A 25786-nucleotide genomic window follows, 5' to 3' on the forward strand; every position below is an offset into this window, starting at 1 on the left:
TCAGGTGACTAGTGTTATGAAACTCGGAAACTATTAGTGGTATGAAGATCTGCTTTGCGCAGGAATTTAGTGCTAATTAAGTAATAATATATTCTACAAAAACTAAATTTTGTGCCCGGTAATTTTGATCAATAAAATGTAGTAATGCTAGCTTCAGGTGACTCTGGTGTTGTGAAACTCGGAAACTACTAGTGGTATCAAGATCTGCTTTACGTAAGAATTGAGTGCTAAATAAGTGCTAATATATTCTGAAAAAACTAAATTTTGTGCCCGGTAATTTTGATCAAAAACATGTTGTAATGCTGGCTTCAGGTGACTGGTGTTGTGAAACACGGAAACTATTAGTGGTATCAAGATCTGCTTTGCGTCGGAATTTAGTACTAATTAAGTGCTAATATATTCTGCAAAATCTAAATTTTGTGCCCGGTAATTTGGATCAAAAGCGTGTAGTAGTGCTGGCTTCAGGTGACTCTGGTATGTGAAACTCGGAAACTATTAGTGGTGTGAAGATCAGCTTTGCGCAGGAATTCAATGCTAATTAAGTGCTCTAGATTTGTGCTATTCAAAAAATCCGGGCACTTTTAGTTTTACCAAAAACGTGTGGTAATGCTGGCTTCAGGTGACTAGTGTTATGAAACTCGGAAACTATTAGTGATATCAAGATCTGCTTTGCGTAGGAATTTAGTGCTAATTAAGTGCTAATATATTCTGAAAAAAACTAAATTTTGTGCCCGGTAATTTTGATCAAAAACATGTAGTAATGCTAGCTTCTGGTGACTCTGGTGTTGTGAAACTCGGAAGCTATTAGTGATATCAAGATCTGCTTTTCGTAGGAATTTAGTGCTAATTAAGTGCTAATATCTTCTAAAAAAACTAAATTTTGTGCCCGGTAATTTTGATCAAAAACATGTAGTAATCCTGACTTCAGGTGACTCTGGTGTTGTGAAACTCGGAAACAATTAGTGATATCAAGATCTGCTTTGCGTAGGAATTTAGTGCTAATTAAGTGCTCTGGACTTGAGCTATTCAAAAAATCCTGTCACTTTTTTTTACCAAAAAATTGTAGTAATGCTGGCTTCAGGTAACTCTGGTGTTGTGAAACTCGGAAACTATTAGTGATATCAAAATCTGCTTTGCGCAGGAATTTAGTGCTAATTAAGTGCTCTGGATTTATGCCTCGCAAAAAATCCGGGCACTTTTTTTTACCAAAAACGTGTGGTGATGTCAGAAACCAGCACTACTACACGTTTTTGGTAAAAAAAAGTGCCCGAATTTTTTGAATAGCACAAATCCAGAGCACTTAATTAGCATTAAATTCCTGCGCAAAGCAGATCTTGATATCACTAATAGTTTCCGAGTTTCACAACATAAGAGTCACCTGAAGCTAGCATTACTACATGTTTTTGATCAAAATTACCGGGCACAAAATTTAGTTTTTGCAGAATATATTAGAACTTAATTAGCATGAATTCCTGCGCAAAGCAGATCTTGATACCACTAATAGTTTCCGAGTTTCGCATACCAGAGTCACCTGAAGCCAGCATTACTACACGTTTTTGGTAAAAAAAAGTGCCCGGATTTTTTTCAAGACATATATCCAGAGCACTTAATTAGCACTAAATTCCTGCGCAAAGGAAAATTTGATATCACTAATAGTTTCCGAGTTTCGCATACCGGAGTTGTAGCTTCAGCTGAAGCTAGCATTACTACATGTTTTTGGCCAAAATCACTGGGCACAAAATTTTTTTTCTGCAGCATAAATTAGCACTAAATAAGCACTAAATTATGGCATAGTGCCCACATCAATATGACAATGTTGTAAAGCCAGCTTCCGGGACCTGAATTTGTTCCATTTGAACATGCAACTTTCCACTTTTAATGTTTTCCAATTTTCGTATTTTGAATACAAATTTTTTTCATTTTTAATCTTTTGGGTTATTGCATTTTATTTAGCCGAAGTCGTTTGTGGCTTAATTAAAAAAATATGTACTTGATTATCCATTAAATAAAAGAAGTTAATTTTCGATTAAAGATCATTGCGTAAAAAGGTCAAACTCTTTAAACATGTAAAAATTTCTTATAATATATAATTTCACAAAAAAATGTATCTGAATTTATTTTTTAAATTAAAAATATAGTAATCAATCATCTGTAAAAATATCTCCTGGCTTCATATGTAAACAAGAAATTGTAAATTAATATCATTCGAACATGAATAATGAGTGTAATATTTATTTGCTGATTCAAAAGTGAATACATTCATTTTCATTTCGTTAATAACTTTAAAAAAGTATCAAATTACAAAGATCTTCTTGTATTTAATCTATTTAATAGTCTGATTTAAAATTTGATTTTTATCAATAAATGTCAAGCTTTTCAATAAAATAAAAAATAATATAATAATAAATAAAAATATAATAATAAAATAAAAATAAATATATTCAATATCCTTAAAGATAAATAAGTGAACTCAAGTGGATGTATCTCGTTTTGTTCGCTTACTTCTCATTTAGAGTATTATTCTTTAAAATTGTACATTGAATACTGTAATTATAAAATTATATATTTTGTTATTGGTCAATGATACTATATTATTCAATTCTGATCATTTTTAATTTGGTTCTTTTTTCAATTTTCAAATTTTGAGAAATTGAATGTTGTACATTTCAGTATTATTTCCTAATCCGGTAAGTTTGAAAACTAAAATTGCTGAATTATTAATGGTTCGACTTTGAAATTGTTTGCTTGTGAAAGTCTGAAATTAAATTATTTTATTTCAGGTTCATCAAATTTAAGATTTTAATTAAAAATTTACTTAAAATGTGCTAAATCTAGAATAAATTATTGAGATTATGTTCAAGGATTTATGGAAATCTGAGAAAATTCTATCAATCCGATTTAAAGTTGTATTGCCTTTTCTTATAAATCATGAAATATCTACAGTTAGCATTGGGACTCAGCCAATTCTATCTATTGTTTTAAAGTTACTCTATTTTTAAAGCTTTCCTCAAGGATATGTTTGGAATTGAGCAAATTTAAAAGATCCTCTTTGCACACATATATTGTAAGATTATCGCTAAAATTTCGATTTGTTTATCAGCTTCATGCTACGTCTGGGACACTTATCTGCTAACTGCTGCTTGGTACACCAAGCGCGAATTGAACACAAAGTTTAAATTGTCATATGTATGCATTGAAAAAATCTGATGAACTTAAAGTTACATAACGTCAAGGGAATTCTACTACTTCCAGAATTAATGCTCTAACACTGAAAGTACCTAAAATAAATATTCCTTTCTGAAAATAAAGATAAAAGTCGGAATCGATCTTAATATTAAGGCCGCGGACTGACGACACTATTGGGTACTCTTTTTAGCGATGATACTATTTTGCTTCCTTTTCGAAAAAAAATAACACTAAATACACTATTTTCTCAAAAATGTCCGCTAATGCCACTATTTCTTTACTTTTTCTGGAAAAATATTTTTGATCTTCGCTAATTGGCTCAAATAATATGTCCGATGTCTTAAAGATTCCCAATATATCGGAAAATTGTCTCAATGACTGATTAGGGACTGTGCCTAAATGATGTAATTTTTTTCCTCGGAAATTTTATACCAAGAAAAGATTTTAATTTGAAATCAAAAACAGTTGAATTGAAACAAAAAGAATGATAGTTTAATACTCAACCGAGACAGATTAATTGTTAACCAGACCGTTGCATTTTTAAACAAAAAGATGAAATTTTACTGGAAAAGACGAATTCTCAACAAAATACATACATTTTTAAACAAATAGTAGAATTTTCAATCAAGAAGATTAATTTTCTACCAGAAAAGACCAATTTGAGACAAATTTTATAAATCTTCAGCTAAAATTTGAATTTCCAAATTTTAAAACATAAATATTTAACTAAAAATGGAGTACTTAAAATTTCATTTTACTGAACATAATACTGTTATACAAAATAGTTGAATGTTCTACCAAATTGTTGAGTTTTCAAATCAAACAGTCAATTTTCTACAAAACAGTTGAATTTGTAACCCAAAAATGTGAATTTTAAAGAAAATAGTTTAATTTTTAGTTTCTTTAATTAATTTTTTTAACCAAATTAATTAAATTCTAAGAAAGCAGTTTAACATTCAAAAAAGAAGTTTGTATTGAACCGAAAAAGATGAGTTTTCAATGAAAAATGTAGCAGTTTATATTAAAAAAAAAACAGTTGGATTGAACCAACAAAAAATAATTTTCAACAAAATATTCAAGTATTTTGTTGAAAATTATTTTTTGTTGGTTCAATCCAACTGTTTCGGTTCAATACAGGTTCTACAGGCAAAGATGATTTTATAAAAAAAATTGTAAAAAAAAAAAATGTTGAATATTAAACATGAAGGTATGACAATTTCACAAATGAATTCAATTTTACCAATTATAATAATAAGATTTATAACTAAAGAAGGCGAATTTTCAACAAAATTTTTTTTTTAAAGTCAACCATATAGTCCAATTTTCTACTAAATTGCTGAATTCTATAGCAAAAAATACAAATGTTTATCAGAACAGTTGGATTTTCAGCAAAAAAGTTAATTTTTAATCGAAGCAGATTATTTTGAAGCATACATTTGCTTTCTTAAACAAAAACAGTTCAATTTTTAAAAAAAGAGATGAATTTTCAACTAAAAAAATTGAAACAAAAATTATAATGAAATTTTAGATTTTTTTTAGCCAAAGAGCCAAATTTTCAACACAATAGTTGAAGATCCAATCAAGAATTATGACGTTTAACTAAAGTGTTGAATTTTCAAAAAAATGAATTCAATGTTTAATTAAATAATAAGATTTTTAACCAAAAAAAGACAACAGAATTTAAACACTAAGTTTATTTATTAAATGGTTGAATTTTGGAGCCCTAAATACGAATTTTTTAACAAAACAGTTAATTTGCAATCGTAGCAGAATAATTTTTAAGCAGATAGCTTATTTTTTAACCAAAAATAGATTAATTTACCACAGAAAGAGATGAATTTTAATTTTAAAAAATTGCAATAAAATTTTTGAATTTTCAAACCAAAGCGACGAATTTGAACAAATTTGTTAAATTTTTAACAAATGAATTTAATTTTAAACCAAGAAAGATTCTTAGAGAATAAATTTAATAGCATACTTTCCAACCGAATAGAATGAACTTTCAACCAAAAATATTTTGATTTTATTATTGGGTTCTATTAATTCGGGTCGCATTTGAGTGGAAATCCGAGAATAGAAGTTTTCTTAATTTATAAATTAAAGAATAACATTTTAAACGAATCTTGAAGTTCGTTTTTAATACTTTAAAAATATCAGGCTATAAAAATTGTAATTTCGCTTAAGAAAGAAAATTATTTAAATTATTATTGGATTATTAATATGGACCGTTTAAATTATCTAGAGACTTGATTAATTTTAAATTATTGACGAAGACTTTCTCATTCTGTACAGAGTAAAAACAGCATCCCTCGAAGAGGTGAATACAACGTGTACAGCACCTTCCAGAGTCACGAGCCCGAGTTCGACTACCTAAAATCATTAGAAATAGAGGAAAAGATTAATAAAATCAGATGGCTGAAGAGGAAAAACCCAGCTCACTTTCTGCTTTCCACAAACGACAAGACAATCAAATTGTGGAAAGTTTCCGAGAGGGATAAAAGGGTTGAAGGTTACAATACGAAAGAAGAAAATGGCTCTATACGTGATCCAGCCTGCATTACTGCCTTGAGGGTAAGACAAAATGACGATTTTTCTTGTAAAAATGCCTGAAAATTTACGAAGATTGTGTTGAATAACCTTACACATATATTTGCGAATAAGAATACGTTTCATATCAATTTTAATGACTTAAGGATGTCATGAGACCGTCAATTATACTCAATTGACAGTTGTCTGTCCGCCAATTTGTACTCTACGCTTGAGTTTCTGATATTGAAGATAATACGATTTTGTGTTTAAAGTCGTTTTTCAAATACTTGCAGGGATCACAGTCTTTCCCCCATTGTCGAAAAACGTTTTCTTTTTTCTTTTCATATACGATATTTGAAAATACAATATTTAAATATTGCGGGAAATTCTCTGAAAGGAGTTAATGTTCGTTAGAACTATAAAAACTGTTCGTTTTATGCCTACAAACTTATTCTATTCAAAAAACAGAATATACTACCTCGAGTAGTGAAAGTTTTTTTTGTCAATTTAAAAAATTATCTATCATAATTAATTGGATTATTTTTAATTTAAAGTCAAAATGTCATTAATTAATTTTTATAATTAAAATTAAGTTTTTTGTTTGTCTATGAAAATAATAAAATGCGTTTGTATAATATTTAAGTACTTTAATAAATCATTTATAAATAAATTATGAAATAAAAAATATATCCTATAATTAACAAAAAGTAATACAAATACAAGTGCAACGAGTTTTAAGTACTGGAAAACTACTCCAATTAACACACTTTTCAAAAAAAATTTGAAGCGGAAACATTTTAAAAGTTGTTAAAAATGTGACAACGAGAGACATAAATCGTTATGAAATATAAAATTGGAACAGTTATAAAATATATATTGATTTCAAAAGGAAGTGTTGGAAGTTAAACAAATTTTAACTGAAATATACAGAGTTAAATAATTTTAAAATGTAATATTCCAAGTTGATTAACTGCAAAATTGAATTATCTAACTTGAAATATTTATAGTAAAACGTTCAGACCTGAGCCATTTGAATTTTTAATTTGTTTGAAATTTTTTGTTAAAAAAAATTTTAATTTGATAAACTGTAAATATCAAAGTGGCCGCTGGATCGGGAAACTTGGAAAACCGGGAAATGACAGTGAATTAATTTTTTTACCGGGAATTTTATAAAAATTTTAGAATAAAAAATTTGGTCCAACTTTAATTTTAACCGTTTTTTTTTAATAATTGGTTAAATTGTAATTTTTTTTGTAATTTTTAAGCATATATTTTAATTTAAAGAATTTTAAAATGCAGTTTTAAAGGCTTAAAAAATTAGAAATGTTCACAGTTTTTTAAATAATTAAAGTGCAGTTTTGAAGATTTAAAAATTAAAAGCATTTGAAGTCAACAATTTTTGATAAAAAGCAGTTTTATTTTATCAACTGTAAATATAAATAAATCAATAATTTTTAAAATGGATCTGTACAAGTATAGAAATCTGAACAATAATTGATTTGACCAAACAATTCTAGATCCGTTCGAAATTTGAGAATTTTCAGATTGTAACTGTTTTAATCCGAAAGTCTTGATAATAAATGAAATTAATATATCATTTATTACGATAATTTTATTTTTAAATAACAATTTTAATTATTTATCGATAATGTGTTTTTAATTCAGAGTTTCCGGACTTCCTTTATATTAAATTTAATAAATAAATTTATTAATATATTTTTATTAATTTTTTTATCAATTGCAAAATTAAAACGTGCGTTTTACTATTTTCAACTTAAAAATAAATCCATAATAATATAGTCATAATTAAAGGTTTTTATTGAATTAGAAATATTGTGAGTCTAAATTATTTAATTTTTATCCCATTTAATTAAAAATTTCTTATTGTAAAAAAAGAATAAGCATTTAATATTTAGCAATATTTCACTGCTCATTTAAGACGAGTAAATTGAAACCAAATATTTAAAAGAGCACGATTTGAAACTGAATTGTTTGGCATAGAAAGCTTTAATTCTTTAGATTTTCGAAGAACTTTTAGTGTTACAATTTTAATTGTTCTATTTAAAAAGTGTTTAATTTATAAGTGAAATTATTAAATATTGACGCACAAATAACAATTGAACACTTACGATTTGTGGAAAATCTTGCAAATTAAAAAAAAATCCTTAAAATCTTCCATAATTTTTCAAAGAAAAAAATCATTTTCAATTTTCCTAAGAATCTTAAGAAATTTTTGTATTCTTTTGAAGTCTTTCATAATTCTTATAAAAATTCTAAATTTCTTGTTTGAAGTCTGCAAAAATCTACATTTTATTTGAAATTCGGCTGTAAGTATTTGTAATGATTTCAAGTTCTAAATTTAATTCGAATCTTTTTAAAACTTCTAAATATCTCATAAAATTGCTCTAATATCTTTACAACTAAAAAGTGTTCGATTGTTATTTATAAATTCAAATTTCCGAAAAAAAATTCAAAAATTATTTTGAATTTTGAAAAATATAAAACCGCTTCTAGATTTCTTAAGATTTTGAAATAAAATGTTAAAGCTTTTAAAGGATGTCTAGATTATATAAAATAAAAATATTTAAGAACTGTTAAGAAAATTATTTTTCAATTTTTCATGTGTCAAGCTGAAAATTACTTAAAATAGTATAATTTTGAAAATTTTTTAAATTCATTGCTTGATTCTTTAATTTAGACTATTGAAAATGTTAACGTGGATTTCTATTTTTGGAACTTAATCTGAATCTTCAAACTCTATAATTGATAAAAGTTCTAAATTTCTGTTTATTGTTTATTACTTTATATGGAAATTTTTTTAGAGTATAGTTTGGTTTTTTAAATTTAATTGGCCGTGAAAAATGTTTACGAACCGGGAAAAAACCGGAAATCTTTTTTATCGATTAAAACGGCCACCCTGTATATGAATTAGTTTATTATTTTTGAAATTGAAGTATAATTCTAGTATTAACAATTTAACAAGAATCAATTTTACAAGATCCTTTTATTTAATTTAAAATCCTATCGAAATATAGTTTCAGCCTAAGTTATTCCGTTGTTAACTCATTCAATGTAAACAATTTTAATTGAAAAAGTACAATTTTTAAATACTTGGCAATGATTGACCATTCAAAATGAGGAATTATAAGTCAACTATTAAAGACGAAAAAAATGTAAACTGAATCTTTTGAAGTAGAAAGCTTAGAACCGTTAACATTTCAGATTGTTATTTTGAACAATTATTAATTTAAAATGACTTATAATGAAAATAATAAACTACTGATTTAAAAAGTTTTCATTTTAAACAAAATTTCATCGGTCATTATTTAATATTTCTAATTAAAAAATTTAAATTGCCTAAAATTATACAATTTTAAACATACAGACAATTTGTGAATTCATTCTTCAAATTTAAAAAACTAAAAATGATAGTGTGGATTGGTATTTATTTACCAGAAATGTCTCAATGCGTAAATTATTGAGCATTTAAATAAAGAATTTTCGAAATAAAATTTTGGTGAACTTCAATTATAAGTGTTTAAAATTTAGAAGAGTGTTTCAAATTTTCAATGAAAGTATTAATTATAGTAAGGATAAAATGAAAATTTTTGGAAATAAATATTTAATTACACTTATAAGTATCACGACTTAATTATTAATGATTGAATTTTTCAAAAGGAGTATATTCATGGTTGTGAGATCCATTTTAAACAAAAATTGCTTAAAAAAATCAATTAACATAATTTAAAAACTGAAATTTCGTATTAAAATATTTTTTTCTACATTTCTATCACCTTTCCCCCATTTCCCCTTTTTTGAGGTCCTTTTGCGCTGTGATCCCTGTATTTGACATCAAACTAAACATTTCTGTTATATTGATTATTTTGGTTATTTATTTAAATCACGAAGTTATTTCGAATCATTTTTGAAACGAATTACGATAGGAGCAGAGGAGTCGAAGTGGAAAATATAAATTCAATGTATTGCGTCTGTCAGGACAAATTTTACTCGCAACGCAAGGTCAAATATGCGCATTAAATTATCATAATGCGATGTCATTAGTATCACTCCACACTCCTTATGTTTCGATTTTTCAAAAAAAAAAAATATATATATATATGGACGTTCATAAGATATTAATGAATTTTATGGAAATCCATTTTTAAACAGAATCGTTAAAATTGAAAATTTATTTAGTGCGAAGAACGAAAAAAAGATATATAGCGTAGGCATTCCCTACATGAATCGTTTCTTTGTAACGATAATTCTTTATTGATGATACATCAGATCTGATTTATTATTATAATGAAATCATTTGTTGAATAGGTACCTGCCATAAAACCAATGGAATTAATGGTCGAGGCATCGCCAAGGAGAATATTTGCTAATGCGCACACCTACCATATTAACAGTATAAGCGTCAATAGTGACCAAGAAACTTACCTCAGTGCCGACGACCTTAGAATTAATCTCTGGCATCTGGAAATAACCGACCAGAGTTTTAGTATCCTTTTTTCAATAATTTAAGCCATCATCAGTAAATTAGTGAGGGTGTTTACCCTACCTGGAATTGTCAAGATAGTTTTTATATACCTGGAAATTGCCAGGGATTTTTTTTTTAAGTCTGGCAATTTTTTGCGAGCGTGTTTAATTTTTTTTTTGGTTTAAATTGCAGTATACGATTAAATAACAATGGTTTTTCATTTTGAAAATTAGCTTTATATTACTGTTCTAAACTGAAAATTTAACCATTATATTTTTTGTTGACAATGCACTACTTTTTTTTTTGCATTATTTCTCTCTTGACAGAAAAATCCTTTCTAGTTACGAAAATTCAACTTATGTTGAAGAATCGCATTTTCTGGTTGGATTTTAAATCTTTTTTGGTTGTAATATCAACTATTACGTTTCTGGTTTAGAATTCATCTTTTTTGGAATGAAAATTTAATTATTTGTTTGAAATTTGAACTCGTTTGTGGAAATATATTTTTTTGTTGAAGGTTTATCATTTTTTTTCCTTGCCTGAAATTTTTTTTACTGTTAATGTAAATAACAATTCCATTTGAATATTCCATCGTTTTATTTGAAAATTCATCTTTTTGGCTGAACATTAATTTTTTTGACTGAATATTGAACTATTCAATTGTTGTTTTACAATTCATACCTTTTAGTTGAAAATTCGTCTTCTTGGTGGAAATTAATCTTCTTATTTGAAAATTTAAGTATTCCAGTCAAAGATTCATTATTTCAGTTTCAAAATTTATCAATTTGAATGAAAATTTAAATATTTTCTTGAAAATTCTTTTTTATTTTTTGATATAAAATTCATTTTTTGAACTGAAAATTTAAATATTCCATTTATGGGCAAAATTGGATCTTTAGTTTTAAATTCAACTATTTTGTGGAAAATTCATGTATTTTGCTAACAAATGAACTTTTTAGTAGAAAATTAATCTTCTTGTTTCAGAATTCATATTTTTCGTTGAGAATTCAAGTATTCCAGTTAATTATTCATCATTGTATTTGAAAATTGGTCTTTTTGGTTAAAAATAAAACTACTGGATTGAAAGTTTTACTTTTTTGTGTGGAAAATTAATTAGTTTAATTTAAAATGTACCTATTCCATTTTTGGTTGAAAAGTTATATTTTTTAGTTCAAAATTCAACTGTTTGATTGAAAATGAATTTTTCTTAGTTGAAATTCATTCATTTGATATTTCAGACAAATTCAAGAAATTAGTTGTTATGTTTTTAGTATTATTTAATTAATTTATGATGCTAATATATTTCAGAATATCTTATAAGTTATCAAAGCTTACTAACTTAAACATATTAATTGAATCCTTACAAACTAAAAAAAAACTCAGGAAATTTTTTCGAGAGCCTGTTGTTTTTTTTTAATTGCAATATATAATCGAAGAACAATGATTATCCATTTGTAAAAGTAGATACTATTTTGTTGAAAATTTGTTTGAAATTAATTTTGTTAACTGAAAGTTTACCTATTCCATTTTTTCGTTGATAATTGATAGTTTTTAGTTTGAAAATTCAAGTATTTTGTTGGAAGCTGGTCTTACAAAAATTCATATTTTTTATTAAAATTGCAACTGTTTGGTTAAAAAATAAAATCTTTTTTGGTTGAGCATTTGATTGAAAATTGGTCTTTCTGTTGAAATAACAACTGAACTTTAGCTAAAAATAAATTTTTTATAATCATATTAATCTTCATGGTTGAAATTCCATTATTCGAACTGAACATGTAATTATTCCATTTATGCTTGAAAATTGATCATTTTTAGTTCAAAATTCAACTATTTGTTTGTAAATTTTTCTTCTAGTTGAAAATTCGTGTATTTTGTTGAAAAATCGTATTTTTCGGTAGAAAATTAATCTTCTTGTTTGAAAATTGATCATTTTAATTTAAAATTAAATTATTCTTGTTAATATTCATAATTTTAGTTCAAAAATATATTTTTTTAACATAATTTCATTATTTCAGTTAAATATTTGACATTTTAGTTGAAAATTAGTTGTTTTTTGTTTTTATTATTTTTTAGTTGGTAATTTAACTTCAATTTTTGCTTATTGATTCAGGCTTGTTTATGCTGTTTCACGTTTAACGATACAATATATTATCATTATTACGCTCAATTTATTTGCAGAAGCAAGCTTTCGTAAAGAATGTCCGTAAAGAATTATTATTTGGAAAATAATGTCAATTTTCATTTAGAAGAAGGGAATTTAAAAAAATCCCGATTCAAATTCAGAATTCTTTAGTTAAAAATTCAATACGCGGTTAAAAGTTTAACTCTTTTTTTTTATTCTTCTTTTTTGGTTGATTCATAATTTTAATTTGAAATTCATTTCTGGTTAAAATTGTAGCTACTTTGTTGAAAATTAATTTTTTAAACTTAAAATTGAACTATTTCAGTACAAAATATAACTATTTTACTGAAAATCCGTCTTTTTTGTTTTCTAAGAATTCGATTTTTAACAGAAAATTTAACCATTCTATTTCTGGTTGGAAATGTATCTTGTTTGGATGAAAATTCCACTATTTGGTAGAAAATGTATCATTTTGGTAGAAAATTCAACTATCGTTGAAAATCCATATATTTTGTGAAAAAAAGGTTTTTTTTTTTGTAGAAAATTATTTTTTTCTTGGCAAGTTATTCTGCTTGTTTAGAAATTCTCCTTTTCGGGGAAAAATTCAAATATTATAGCAAAAGATAGATCATTCTAATTAAAAACAATCATCTTTAGGGTTGTAAATAAAATTACTTGGTTGAAAGTTAAACTCCTTTATCAAAATTAATTTTTTTGCTTCAAGATTTATCATTTTAATAAAAAAAGAATTTCTTTTGTTGAAATGTGAGTTTATGCGTTTGAAAACTAGTTTTTTCTTGTGATGAAAAGGAATTTTTTAGTCGAAAATGTAACGATTTTGTTGAAATTTTATTTCTTTTTTGGCAGAAAATTATTATTTATTTAAACTGAAAATGTAACTGTTGTTCCTGTTGAATATTACACCATTTCAGTAAAAAAAATCTACTCTTTGGTTAAAAAATTCATTTTTTGACTAAAAATTTCATTATTCCATTTTTGTTTAAAAAATTATCTTTTTTAGTTGAAAATTAATCTTTATTGGTGGAAATTATTATTCTTGGTTGAAAATTCATCTCGGTAATAAAATATAAAGAAAATATTCTCGGTAAAGATTTATCATTAAAATTGAAAATTCATCTTGTTTAAAATTCATCTGTTCTAGTTGAAAGATTTACAATTTTAGTTGAAAATGTATGACTGCTTGAAAATGTAACTATTTTTTGAAATTTTTTCTTTTTTTGTGGATCTTTTTTATTAAAAATTAATTTTTGCTTGTTTAAAATTCAACTATTTCAGTTCAAGGTTCATTGTCTTAGTTGAGAACTCATGTTTTTGGTTTAAAATTCAACTGTTCTAGTTAAAATATTTACAATTTTAGTTAAAAATGCATGACTGTTTGAAAATTTAACTATTTTTTTAAAGTTAGTTTTTTTCTTTTTTTTTGTTGAAAGTATTTTTTTAATTAAAGATTTAACTTATTCCAATTAAATATTCGATAGTTTCAGTTGAAAATTTATCTGTTTGTTTGAACATTAATTTTTTGAACTTAAAATTTTATTATTTACGTTTTTACTGACGATTGAGCTTTTTTAGTAAAAATTAATTTTTCTAGTTTAAAATTCAACTATTTCAGTTGAAAATTCATCAGTTAGTTTGAAAATTGAACTATTTTCTTGAAAATGGGTTTTTCTTAAATTAATTTTTTTCAACTAAAAGTTTAACTATTCCATTTTTTGTTGGAAATTGATATTTTTGAGTGGAAAATTTAAGTATTTGTTTCAAAATTTATTTATTTTGCAATTTTTTGCTCTGTTGTGTTCAAGGGTATTTATAATGAACGTCATAAATTGAATTAAGTTGTTTGCCTTTAGCGGCAAATATGAATACGTTACTTTTAGTGAACCGGGAAAATTGAAAAAATTTCCCAGGAAAAACTGGAAAATGCCTGGGAATTCGAAATTTTCCGTCGAATCACCACCCTGTTTCGTATCTAGAGTTTAGATGTTCCACGCAATAATTGGCGATGTTTTTCCTAACCTTTTTGTACAGACATCGTAGACATTAAGCCAACCAACATGGAGGAACTTACAGAAGTGATAACGGCTGCGGAGTTTCACCCAGTTGAGTGCAATCTTCTGGTATACAGTAGTAGCAAGGGAACAATTCGCCTGTGTGATATGAGATCAGCCGCTCTCTGCGATCGGCACAGTAAGCTCTTCGAAGAACCCGAGGATCCGACAAACCGAAGCTTTTTCTCAGAGATAATTTCTAGTATAAGCGACGTTAAACTCAGCAATTCCGGCCGATACATGATTAGTAGAGACTACTTGAGTGTCAAAGTGTGGGATTTGCATATGGAAACAAGGCCCATCGAATGTTATCCTGTGAGTTGAAAATTTAATTGTTAATTTAAGGAATTATACAAAATAATTGTATAGGATAAATTAACTTTTCTCTTGTTTCCAGGTTCACGAGTACCTGAGATCGAAGCTGTGTTCCCTGTATGAGAATGACTGTATTTTTGACAAATTTGAATGCTGCTGGAGCGGCAACGACTCTGCCATTATGACTGGTTCTTACAATAATTTCTTCCGAGTTTTTGATCGTAGTACTAAACGTGACCTTACTTTGGAAGCTGCGCGGGATATTGCAAAGCCTAAAACTCTCCTGAAACCACGTAAAGTACGTATTACTGATTTATTTATCCCCCCCCCCTCCCTAAACACCACGGCTCGGATCGTAGGAATTTTTCGATTTTTTGTGGTTAAAAAATGCTAAGATTTAAGAGAACAAATTTTACGATTTTGTTATTATTTATTTTTTATAATTATTTCATTTCATTCTTAGAAAATAAAAAATGGAGGTTTTTCGTAAAAACAGATGACAGTGAATTTATTTTTTGACCGAGAATTTTAGAAATGTTTAGAAAAAAATATTCCCAACTTAGATTTCAACAGTTTTTTATGTAATTAGTTGAATTTTTATCTTTCTCAATTATTATGTCTTTCAGTTTAGGATGCTTAATTGGACAATTTTTCACTTAAAAAATTTTCCATTTTAAACTTTAATCATTAAGCGTACATTTTAATTAGAAGATTTTTAAGATGCAGTTTTAAAAACTTTACTAATTAAGAATTAGAAGTGTTTGAAACAGAAGATTTGAGAGAAACCAAATTTTTAGTGGATCAGCTTTGAATATAATAAATTAATTAATGATTTCTAAAATTGAACCGTACTTTAAGATTTAAAAAGTAAATAATAATTGATTTTACAAATTAATTAATATTTAGAAATATCTGACTGTGTAATTAAACCAGTAATTATACATTAAATATTTTTTTAAAAAACTGAATTTTACCATTTTAATTGCTTTATTTAAAAAAAAAAATTTTAAGACAAATTGTTGAATTTTGTTGTATAAATAACAATTGAATACCTATTATTCTTAGAAAAAATTCTTGCAAGGTAAAGTCATGTTTAGAAGTTTCAAAAAATTAAAAATAAATTTAAAATTGGAAATTATTTCAAATAATTTCGGTGCAAAATAGCCCACAGCCTAATTTAAAACAAAATATAGATTTCAGGAGGTTTCGACCAAAAAATTTAAAAGCTTTTGAAGAACTTTGAAAGACTTTAGAAGAATAAAAAAAACTTAGGAAAATTAAAAATGCTTTTTTATTTTGAAAAATTAATTTTAAGAGAATATTTAAAAAGGTTTAGAAAGATTAGAATTTTAAAATAATTAACAATTTGAAAATATATAAAACAACATGTAAATGTTTCAAGTTTACGAAATAAAATTTTGAAGCATTTTAAGAATTTTTTAAAGAATTTTTTTAGCTTAAAATTAATTAAAATTATATAATTTAACATTCTTTTTAATTTGATTGATTCTTAATTTAGAGAATTTAAAATGATAAATTCTCAGTAGCTTTCATTTTATACGTTTCAATTATTGATCATTCGAATACAATATTTTTTAATAAAAAATCTTTTACTTTACAAGATTTTCCATTTTAGATTTTTATTTTAAAGTGTACATTTTTAATTTGAAGAATTTTAAAATACAATATTGGAAGGCTTAAACAGTTGAAAATTAAAAGCTTTTTAAATTGGAAATTTTGGGTAACAAAAATGTTTACTTGATCAACTGTAAATATAAACTAATTAATTATTTTAAAAATTGAACGGTACTTCAAATATAAAAAAGTGATCAATAATTGATTTGTTAAGACGATTTTAATCCATTCAAAATTGAGGTATTTCCAGGGTTCAACGTTAAAAGATAAACTGGTGGAATTCTCAAAAGCCTTAATCGTAAAAAAATTATAAATAATTTGAAACTGAATTATTTGAAATATAAATCCTTGACCCTTTAAAACTTCAAGGATCTTTTATATTCTTTAAAAGTCACGATTTTAATTGTATTATTTAAAAAATGATTAATTTTTAGGTGACATTTTTTAATTTTGATATATAAATAACAATGGAACATTAATTATTTGTAGACAATTTCGAGTAATTTTTAGAGATATTTAGAGGTTTTCAAAAGATTCAAAATTAATTAAAAACTTGAAATGATTTCAAATAATTTAAGCGAAGTGTGTTTCACCAAATTCCGGTAAAACAAAATGTACATTTTTGTAGCTTTTGAACAAAAAAATTCTAAGGTTTTAAAAATCGTGAAAGGCTTCTTCAAAAGAATAAAAAAAAAATTCTTTAGATTACTAAGAAAATCGAAAGATTTTTATTTTGGAAAATTATTTGAAATTCGAATAATTTGACCAGATATTTAGAAGTTATCAAACAAAATTTAAAGAACATGTAGATTTTTCAAGACTTTTAAATAAAATTTTGAAGCTTATTAAGGATATCTAAACTATTTAAAATTAAAATAATTCAACTTCTAATTTGATTTTGAATGTTTATAGTTTCAAATTAGTTAAAGTGCTATAATTATTTATTTTTATTTTTATTGATTGATTTTTCAATTAAGAGCATTGAAAATTAACATGGATTTATATTTTTGGAACTGAATCTGAATCTTTGAACTCTGCAATTTATAAAAGTTAGAAATTCAAAATTTGAATACGTAATTGTTGAATTAAAAAACTTTTAAAGTTCAATTTTAAACGTTTAAAATGTATAATTTCCTTCTTGGGTTATCCAATTTGCAAGTCATTTTTCATTAATTCGAATGAGCAAATAGTTAGCCTTAGAGTTAGAATTTTTTAATTTAATTGACCGTGAAAAATGTTTGCGAAAACGTTTAAAATCGATTAATTTAAAATTCATTTACATTCTTCACACTTTCCTCCATTCCCCTTTTTTAAAAGAATTTTTCTTTTTTCCTCTGTTTTAAGAAAATTCTCGTTTTTTTTTTGCTTGAATGCGAACTGAATTAATAGGAGCCAGTAAGAAAATCCAACGATTTTTGGTTTAAAGTTAATTCTTTTTTGTAAAAAATTAAATTATTCTGTTAAAAATGGAATTATTTTTTAAATTCTCTTTTATTTATTTAAAATTTAACTGTTTTGTTAAACATTTACCTTTCTCGATAGGAAGTTCATCTTTTTGGATTGCAAATCTCTGATTCTGGAAAAGTCATCTTTCTGGGTTAAAAATTCATCTTCAACTTTTTGGTTACATTTTTTGTTTTGTTTTGAAGATCAAACTATTTAATTAAAAATACAACTGTTTTTTATTGAGGCTTAATCTCTTTTATTTGAAAATTCGACCATTTGGTTGAAAATTTAATTATTTCGCTCAGAATTTATTTTTTTGTTGTTGAAAATTCAACTATCACTGAACAAATTGTCTTTTTGGCTTAAAAATTCAATAATTTTGTTTCAGTTTTTACCTGTTTTGTTTGAAATTTGACCATTCGGTCGAAAATTCATCTTTTTAGGTAGCAAATTAAACTGTTTGTCTAAAACTTCATTTACTTTATATTCGTCTCTTTTGCTTGAAAATTCTTAACTATGTGGCTGTACTTGCAACTGTTTGGTTAAATTTTTTCATTCAACTGTTTCATTGAAAATTCAACTTTCTTGAAAGAAAATTAATCTTTTTGAGTTTAAAAGTCAACAGTTTTCTAAGTTATTCGAATTTTAAACTTGAATACTCAACTTTTTGAACTCAACCTTGTTGAAAACGTAATATGTTTTAACTTGAAGTATTAAGAATTTTAAGCATTTCAGATTGAATTCAATATTGTATCTATAATAAGTTTATTTAAAAGAATTTTTTTCTCTATTATTCCCCGTTTTCATGAAAAATAATGTTATTTCGAGGGTATTTTGGACTGCGAATTAATAAAAAATGAAAAATTTTATATTCAAATTAACAGTTTCAAATTTAAAACCTTTATTGTTGAGTAATTTCAAGATAAAAATTAACAAAATAAATTTTCCTACAGTTAAAAATTATTGCAAATTTTAAACTTCTCTAATTGGAAAATAATCCAAGTTGAGAATTTTAAAAATTAAGAAAGAATTATTTAAAATCCAAATTCAGAATCCTTGAGGCTCAATGAATATTGTTAAATAATTGTGTTAAATTTAAAATTTACTTTAATTGTGCAAAGAAGATTTGAAAACAAGAAGAATTATGTATTCTATATTCCTAAATAAGTAAAATTATTATTTCAGTTGTTCAGTGTCTGATACTGAATTCTTACCGGAATAAGTAACAATTCTAAACTAAAATGTTTATTTTTAGGTCTGTACCGGTGGAAAACGAAAGAAAGATGAGATCAGCGTTGACTGCCTCGATTTTAATAAGAAAATATTGCATACGGCGTGGCATCCTTCCGAAAATGTGGTTGCGGTTGCGGCCACAAATAATCTATTTCTGTTCCAAGATAAGCTTTAGCACATCTGTATGCAGGTAGGTTCAACTTTTTAATTCACCAAAATTAAGTAGGAATATGCAATGAGTAAAATCGAAGGTTTTTTTTTATAAATTGTGTTCAACTTGTACTAATTCTACGTCATTTTTGAAAATATAATAATTTTCTACCGTTTCACATGGAAAATATAAGTTTTTAAATAATCCCTAATTGTAAACGATTTTTCGAATTGAGAAAATCGACAAAAACACACAGAGGTCAATACTTTCTTAGTCAGGGTGGCAACTTAGCCGGAAAATGACCGAAAATTTAATTTAAAAACTGGTAATTTACTCCTGATTGCAGAAAAATTCAAGTTTCCATTATTTTAATAATTGTTGTCAATTTAGAAGTCATTTCTACTTTATCTGCAGTCGCAGATTTTTCAGATTATCTCAGGTTACTCTAATTACATCATAATTTATTATTAAATGCTTATTACTTTTTATTGTAAGAAAAACGTTTTACAAGTTTCTTCTCTGTGATATTTTTTTCGCTGACTTAAGTTTCATAATAAAATTAATGATATTCCAAACGGGAATATTTTGTTAAAAGAATTATCATTCAGAATTAGAAGAAAGGAATTTAAAAGAATCCCTGTTCCTTGTCAGAATTTTTAATTTCCCTCTTCCAATTTTAGATGAAGAAAGTACTTAAATTAGCTTTTAGAGTAGAAGTTGTATTTCAAAGAAGAAATATTTTGCTGAATTATGATCGAAAATTTTGTGACATTGTTCATTGCGAATTGATCTTTCTTTAGAAAAAAATCAACTAAATGGTTCAAAGTTGAACTGTTTTGTTAGAAATTCATTTTTTTCGTTTGAAGATTCATAATTTTAATTGGAAATTCATCTCTGGTTGAAAATGTAACTTGTTGAAGATTCATTTGTGTAACTAAAATTTTAAGTTTTCAAGTAGAAAATTTAAATTTATTTTGCTGAAAATCTTTTGTTTTTTGTTTGTTAAGAATTAAATTATTGACAGAAAATTTAACCATTCTATTTTTGGCTGAAAATGAATCTTGTTTGGATGACAATTCAAGTTTTTTTTTTAATTTATATTTTTTGATTTAAAGATGAAACTAGTTGTTTTAAAATTTATGTACTTTTTGAAAAATTCGCTTTTTGTATAGAAAATTAATTTTTAGGGTTAAAAATTGATATTTTTGGTATAAAATTAATCTGTTCCAGTTGAAGATTCATCGTTTTAGCTGAAAATTTATCTTTTTTTTGTTAAAAATTCCACAATTTGAATGGAAATTTGTCTTTTTGAATTGTAAATTCGAATATTTAATTGAAAATTTACGCCTTTTGTTAAAAATCGATTTTTATGGTAGAAAATGATTTTTTTGTCAAGTTAATCTTCTTGTTTAAAAATCTTCTTTCCGGTTGAAAATTCATCTTTTAGGTTGGAAATAAAATTACTTGGTTAAAAGTTGAACTCTTTTGTTAATAATTTTTTTGTTGAAGATGCATTATTTTAATTAAAAATTCATTTATTTGTTTGAAATATGATATATTTGATTGTAAACTTCCTTTTTCTTTGGATGAAAAGGATTTTTTGCCGATAATTGAACTATTTTGTTGAAAGTTCGTTTATTTTTTGGTTGAAGGTTATTATTAATTGGAATTAAAAATGTGACCGTCAGTCCAGTTGAATGTTCCATAATTTTAATTAAAAATTCATAGCTTTGGTTAAACATTCATTTTTTGACTAAAAATATAATTATGAAATTTTTGGTTGAAAAATGCTCTTTTTTAATTGAAAAATTATCTAGCTAGTCAAGAATTCAACTATTCATCATTTTATTTGAAACTTCATATTTCTCATTTAAAATGTAACTATTCCAGTTAAAGATGTACAATGTTAATTAAAAATTCATCTATTTGGTTAAACATTAATTTTTGAAACTTTAAATTTAATTATTTAAGTTTTGGTTAACCATTTATCTTCTTTATTAAAATATAATTATTTTTTGTTGTTAAAAATTCCATTTTTTCAGTTGAATCCTTATCGTTTTAGTTAAAAATTCATGTTTTTGTTTTCAAATTCAACTATTCCAGTTGAAGATTCATCATTTTAGTTGAAAATTCAGTCATCACTTAGGTTGAAAAATTAACTATTTTCTTGAAAATGCATTATTTTTTCTTAAAAATTAATAGTTTTTAGTGCGTTTAGAGACTAATATAAATGTGTTACTTTTAGTTGACCGGGAAAATTGAAAAACTTTACCTGCTCTTCAGTGCTTTTAAACAAAAATTAAAAATTGCTCAAGTTAAAACATTTAGAATTGTAGTTGATGAATTAGGAATATTCAATTTTTAAATTAGATATTTAACTTTGTACATTTCAACTAAAAAATTCTCACCTTCTAAATTTGTTTTTAAGAGTATTTTTAATGGTACAGCACTTGAAATCAGTAATCAGTAAAATTTAACGATTACAAATTCAAAATATTTCTTTTTGGTTAGAAAATTATTGCGAATTTGTTATGTTTACCGTTTTTATTAGTAAACAATAAAAAAAGTACGAAATTTAAAAATAAACTTTTTCCAAATAACAATTTTTTTTTTAATTTGCAGACATGTTTTCTTTTATTACGTCATATGCACACATTTAAAAAAAGTTTAATATGTCGAACCTGAAATTTATTCAGCTTGAACCAAAGAAGAAACATTTCATTATTGTGCTTTATCAAAATAAAATCTTGTGAATGAGGATCTTTGGTATTTCTTTTTTTTTGCGATTTTGGAACGTCGTAAACGCCACGAAAAAGAACTAATCCAAAAAACATGTTTTTGCACATTTAAAGAAAATTCTAAAACGGCAGACTTTTCTTAATTTAAAAAATTGTGAATTTAAAGACGAGAGCAGATGTTAACCGATTTCAACTTTTTTCTTTGCTTGTTTTGTTTGTCGACCCACAAATTGTTGTCCCTCAGCTCAAACGATTCGATTAATTTTAGCATTTTTACATATCAAAATTGTGTATTAAACTACTTTTATTTTTTTTGTGACTTTTTTATATCACTGTGAATGGATTTCCAACGCCCTAAGTATATTCAATTTTTAAGAAGTAAATACTTTAATGACAGATATAATTGTTATTTTCGACACGTTAAAATAAATGTTTAACCTTTCCCCTTTTTCGTGATAAAATTACCCTATTTCCCCTTTTTTGAGCTTCTTTTGTCCTGTGATCCCTGTAATAGTATTTAAAAATTGATTAATTAAAATACAGTGAAACTGAAATAGAGCTCCCCGATATAGTCGTTCTTAGAATTTACGCCTGCCCTGTGCACCTGAAATACAAAATGGTGATTCCTTGCTGTACTAAGTTGATTAGTTCCTAATATCTCCAGCGTGGCGCTAGTTGTCCCATTACTCCCTATTTTTGCATTGCAAAGCATGGGGCTAGAGCACTTTTTTAAAATTTTTGAATAAACAACATGTTATTTTTATGAAAAACTTCTATTGAAATGAAATCAATTTTACTTATGTAATATTGCAAACCAATTTTCCAAGCGATTTATATAAAAGCTAAAGCGAAAACATGAATTTAAACGTCACTGAATTAACTTGCTAAAGTGGAATATAATATTTGAAGTTCAACAAAAAGTTAAATGTAATCCTTCTAATTTCTGAAAACACAATCAATAATATTTTTATTAATAAATTATACAAATAATTTCGTAAATTTTTTTTTATAGTATACAAGTTTAAACTTAATATTTGATGGTTTAGCGAGTACCTACCTACGCTATTGAATATAATGTAATTGAAATTGAATTAAATTTTTAATTATGGCTATGTAATATGAAAAGAAGTAAACCATATTGACTATAATTTATGCAATAAGTAAAATGTTTTAAAAAAAATTTATTTTTTAAACATCTTTGTTTTAAAGATATAACAATAAAAGTTTAAAGAGAGCAATTAGAGAAATAATTTTTGTATATCCTTCACTGATTATTAAATAACATTTTTTCAAACATTTAAATTTACTTCAATTCAATAAGTAAGTTTAATCTCTATACTATTCAAATTTTTCTTGGAAAATTCTTTTTACATTTAATTATTAATATTGTTTATTATATTTTTGAGAATATATTTTTAAAATCTTACTTTGCTTTTGATTCAAATTCAAATGTAAACAATATTTCACTTTGCCCGGATTCTTGTACGACCTTATAATTAATGTTAAATCTTTATTATTTGTAGAAAATGATTGGAAAACTGTTTTGAAAGATGAAATGAGTAACATTGTTTTAATTTAAATAATTTGTTGCATGTAAATAACAATTTGTTTATTAAACAAATTTTTTAAGTAATCTTGTATCATTTCTTATTGTGCAACAAAAGGGAGTGATGGGACAACTAGCTGATATGCGATTATAGAGGGGACAGGAAAGTTAACTCGGTTTTAGATGACAATCCACCGATAAATCGTGTTCGGTGGTGTTTAGAAATAAGAAAAAATATCCAGGACAAAACTTATTTGACCAAAAAATACGAATTTTCAATGAAATACCTGAATTTTCAACTAAAATAGGTAACTTTCAAACAAAAAATCGAATAGTTAAATTCTTGGTTAAAAGAATTCATATTTTCAAGTAAAAAAAAAATGAGTAAATACATTAAATTTAGATAAGTTTTCAAGCAAAAAACTGAACTTTAAATTAAAATGGTGAATCTTCCATAAAAATTACATTTAACTAAATAGGTGAGTTTTCAACCAAGAACAAAAATTTTTTTTACCAAAAAAAACGATTTTTCAACAAAATATATGTATTGTTAACTAAAAAGGTTAAATTTTCAACCAAAAATGGAATTCATTTAAGAATATTAATTTTCAATGAAAAAAATTGATTTTCTACTAAAATGATAAATCTTCAACCAAAAAGATTAATAATGACGATTTTTCGACGAGATAGTTTAATTTCAAACTTAAAAATATAGAATAAAAAAAATTTCTACCAAATCTTCAAGAAAAAAGATGAATTTGAACTAAAATTTTGAATTTTGTTTACAAAAAAATTAATTTCTAAAAAATTGCTTGAAATTCTAAACAAAAAGATAAACTTTTTACAAAAAAAAAGGCAAATCTCTAACAAAATGAATGAATTTTTAACCAGAAAGATCAATTTTCTACAAAAAATATATATATATATATATTTTCAATGAAAATTATACATGTTTACCCCAAAAACTGAATTTTTAACCAAATAGTTGAATTTCTAAACATGAAGATGAATTTTTAACGAAGATTTTTTTCTATCTAAAAGACAAATTTTCAACAAAAAAATAAATTTTCAGTCACAGAAAGAAATTGTTATCGAAAATGATTAATCTTTCCCCGAGAAAAATGAATTTTCAAAAACGAAAATTCATTTTCTAAAAAAAAATTAACTTTTGACAAAATACATTCATTTTCAATCATATGCTTAATTTTGTATCTAAAAAAGATAACTTTTAAACCAAAAAACGAATAGACTAAGAAGATTAATTTTCTACTAAAAAAGACGAATTTTCAAACAAAAAGATTAAGTTTTAACCATAAACATTAATTTTCTACAAAATATGTTCATTTTTAACTTAATAGTTGAATTTTCAACTAAAAAAAGATGAATTTTCAACCAAAAACGCAACGTGTTAATTTTTTGTTATGCAAAATTATTTTCAAATAGCAAACAAAGAATATCCAACAAAATAGTTCAGTTTTTCACTAACATACAAAAAATAATTTTTATCCAAAAAATGAATTTTTCAGAAAATAGTTGAATTTTCAATTAAAGAAATCAATTTTTAATGAAGAATATTAATGTTTCGCCAAAAAATACGCATTTTATACTAAATACGTATATGAATTTTGACAAAATAGTTTAATTTTCAACGAAAGAAATACATTCTTTATAAAAATGACGTACCTTTCACCCAAGAAAATAAATTTTCAACTATGAACCTTAATCTTTTACCAAAAAAATTAACCTTGGACAAAATACATCAATTTTTAACCAACAAATTGAACTTTCAACTATAAGAGATAACTTTTCAACCAAATGTCGAACAATTAAATTAACATTTAAAAAAATTACTTTTCAATCAAACAAAGAACGAGTTTTCAAGAAAATATTGTAACTAAGGAGATCAATTTTCTACCAGCAACACTAAATTTAACAAAATACAAAAATGATAAAAAACATATTTCGCGCTCCAGTCGTGTACAAAACTACAAATTTTTCCGGATCTGCCTTGAAGATTTTCAATTTAAAAAAATATTTTTTATCCCAAAAAACCAAATTTAAAAAACATAGTAAATTTTCCTAACGAGATTAATTTTCTTCTAAAAAAGACGACTTTTAATAAAAATACAGGAATTTTCAACTAACAAAACTAACTTTTAATAACCAAATGGAATAGTTTTTTTCTCAATATTTCTATTTTCATATATTTCATAAAGTATTGACATATTTATATATTATGTTATCTTCTTCCTCATTTATTCTTCAAAATTGTAAATTTATTGAACAATTTGGTTTAAAAATCGCGGGCATATCATCACTCCTTGTTCCCGTTT

The 25786-nt window shown here is 25.1% G+C and overlaps 1 protein-coding gene across 4 annotated transcripts in view; it reads left to right on the top strand.

Moving 5' to 3' along the window:
- LOC117183122 (protein phosphatase PP2A 55 kDa regulatory subunit) overlaps positions 1-25786 on the top strand; it is a 164626-nt gene that overhangs the window by 130527 nt on the left and 8313 nt on the right. For all 4 annotated transcript variants that reach the window (XM_033376303.1, XM_033376302.1, XM_033376304.1 and 1 more), the window contains 5 exons: positions 5479-5757; positions 10042-10219; positions 14370-14704; positions 14787-15002; positions 19041-19208. In XM_033376303.1, the coding sequence (XP_033232194.1) occupies positions 5479-5757; positions 10042-10219; positions 14370-14704; positions 14787-15002; positions 19041-19193 (1161 nt within the window). In that variant the 3' untranslated portion in view covers positions 19194-19208. The remainder of the gene's footprint in view (positions 1-5478; positions 5758-10041; positions 10220-14369; positions 14705-14786; positions 15003-19040; positions 19209-25786) is intronic.

This window comes from Belonocnema kinseyi, chromosome 2, assembly GCF_010883055.1.
Source record: "Belonocnema kinseyi isolate 2016_QV_RU_SX_M_011 chromosome 2, B_treatae_v1, whole genome shotgun sequence".
NCBI classification, from domain to species: Eukaryota; Metazoa; Arthropoda; class Insecta; order Hymenoptera; family Cynipidae; genus Belonocnema; species Belonocnema kinseyi.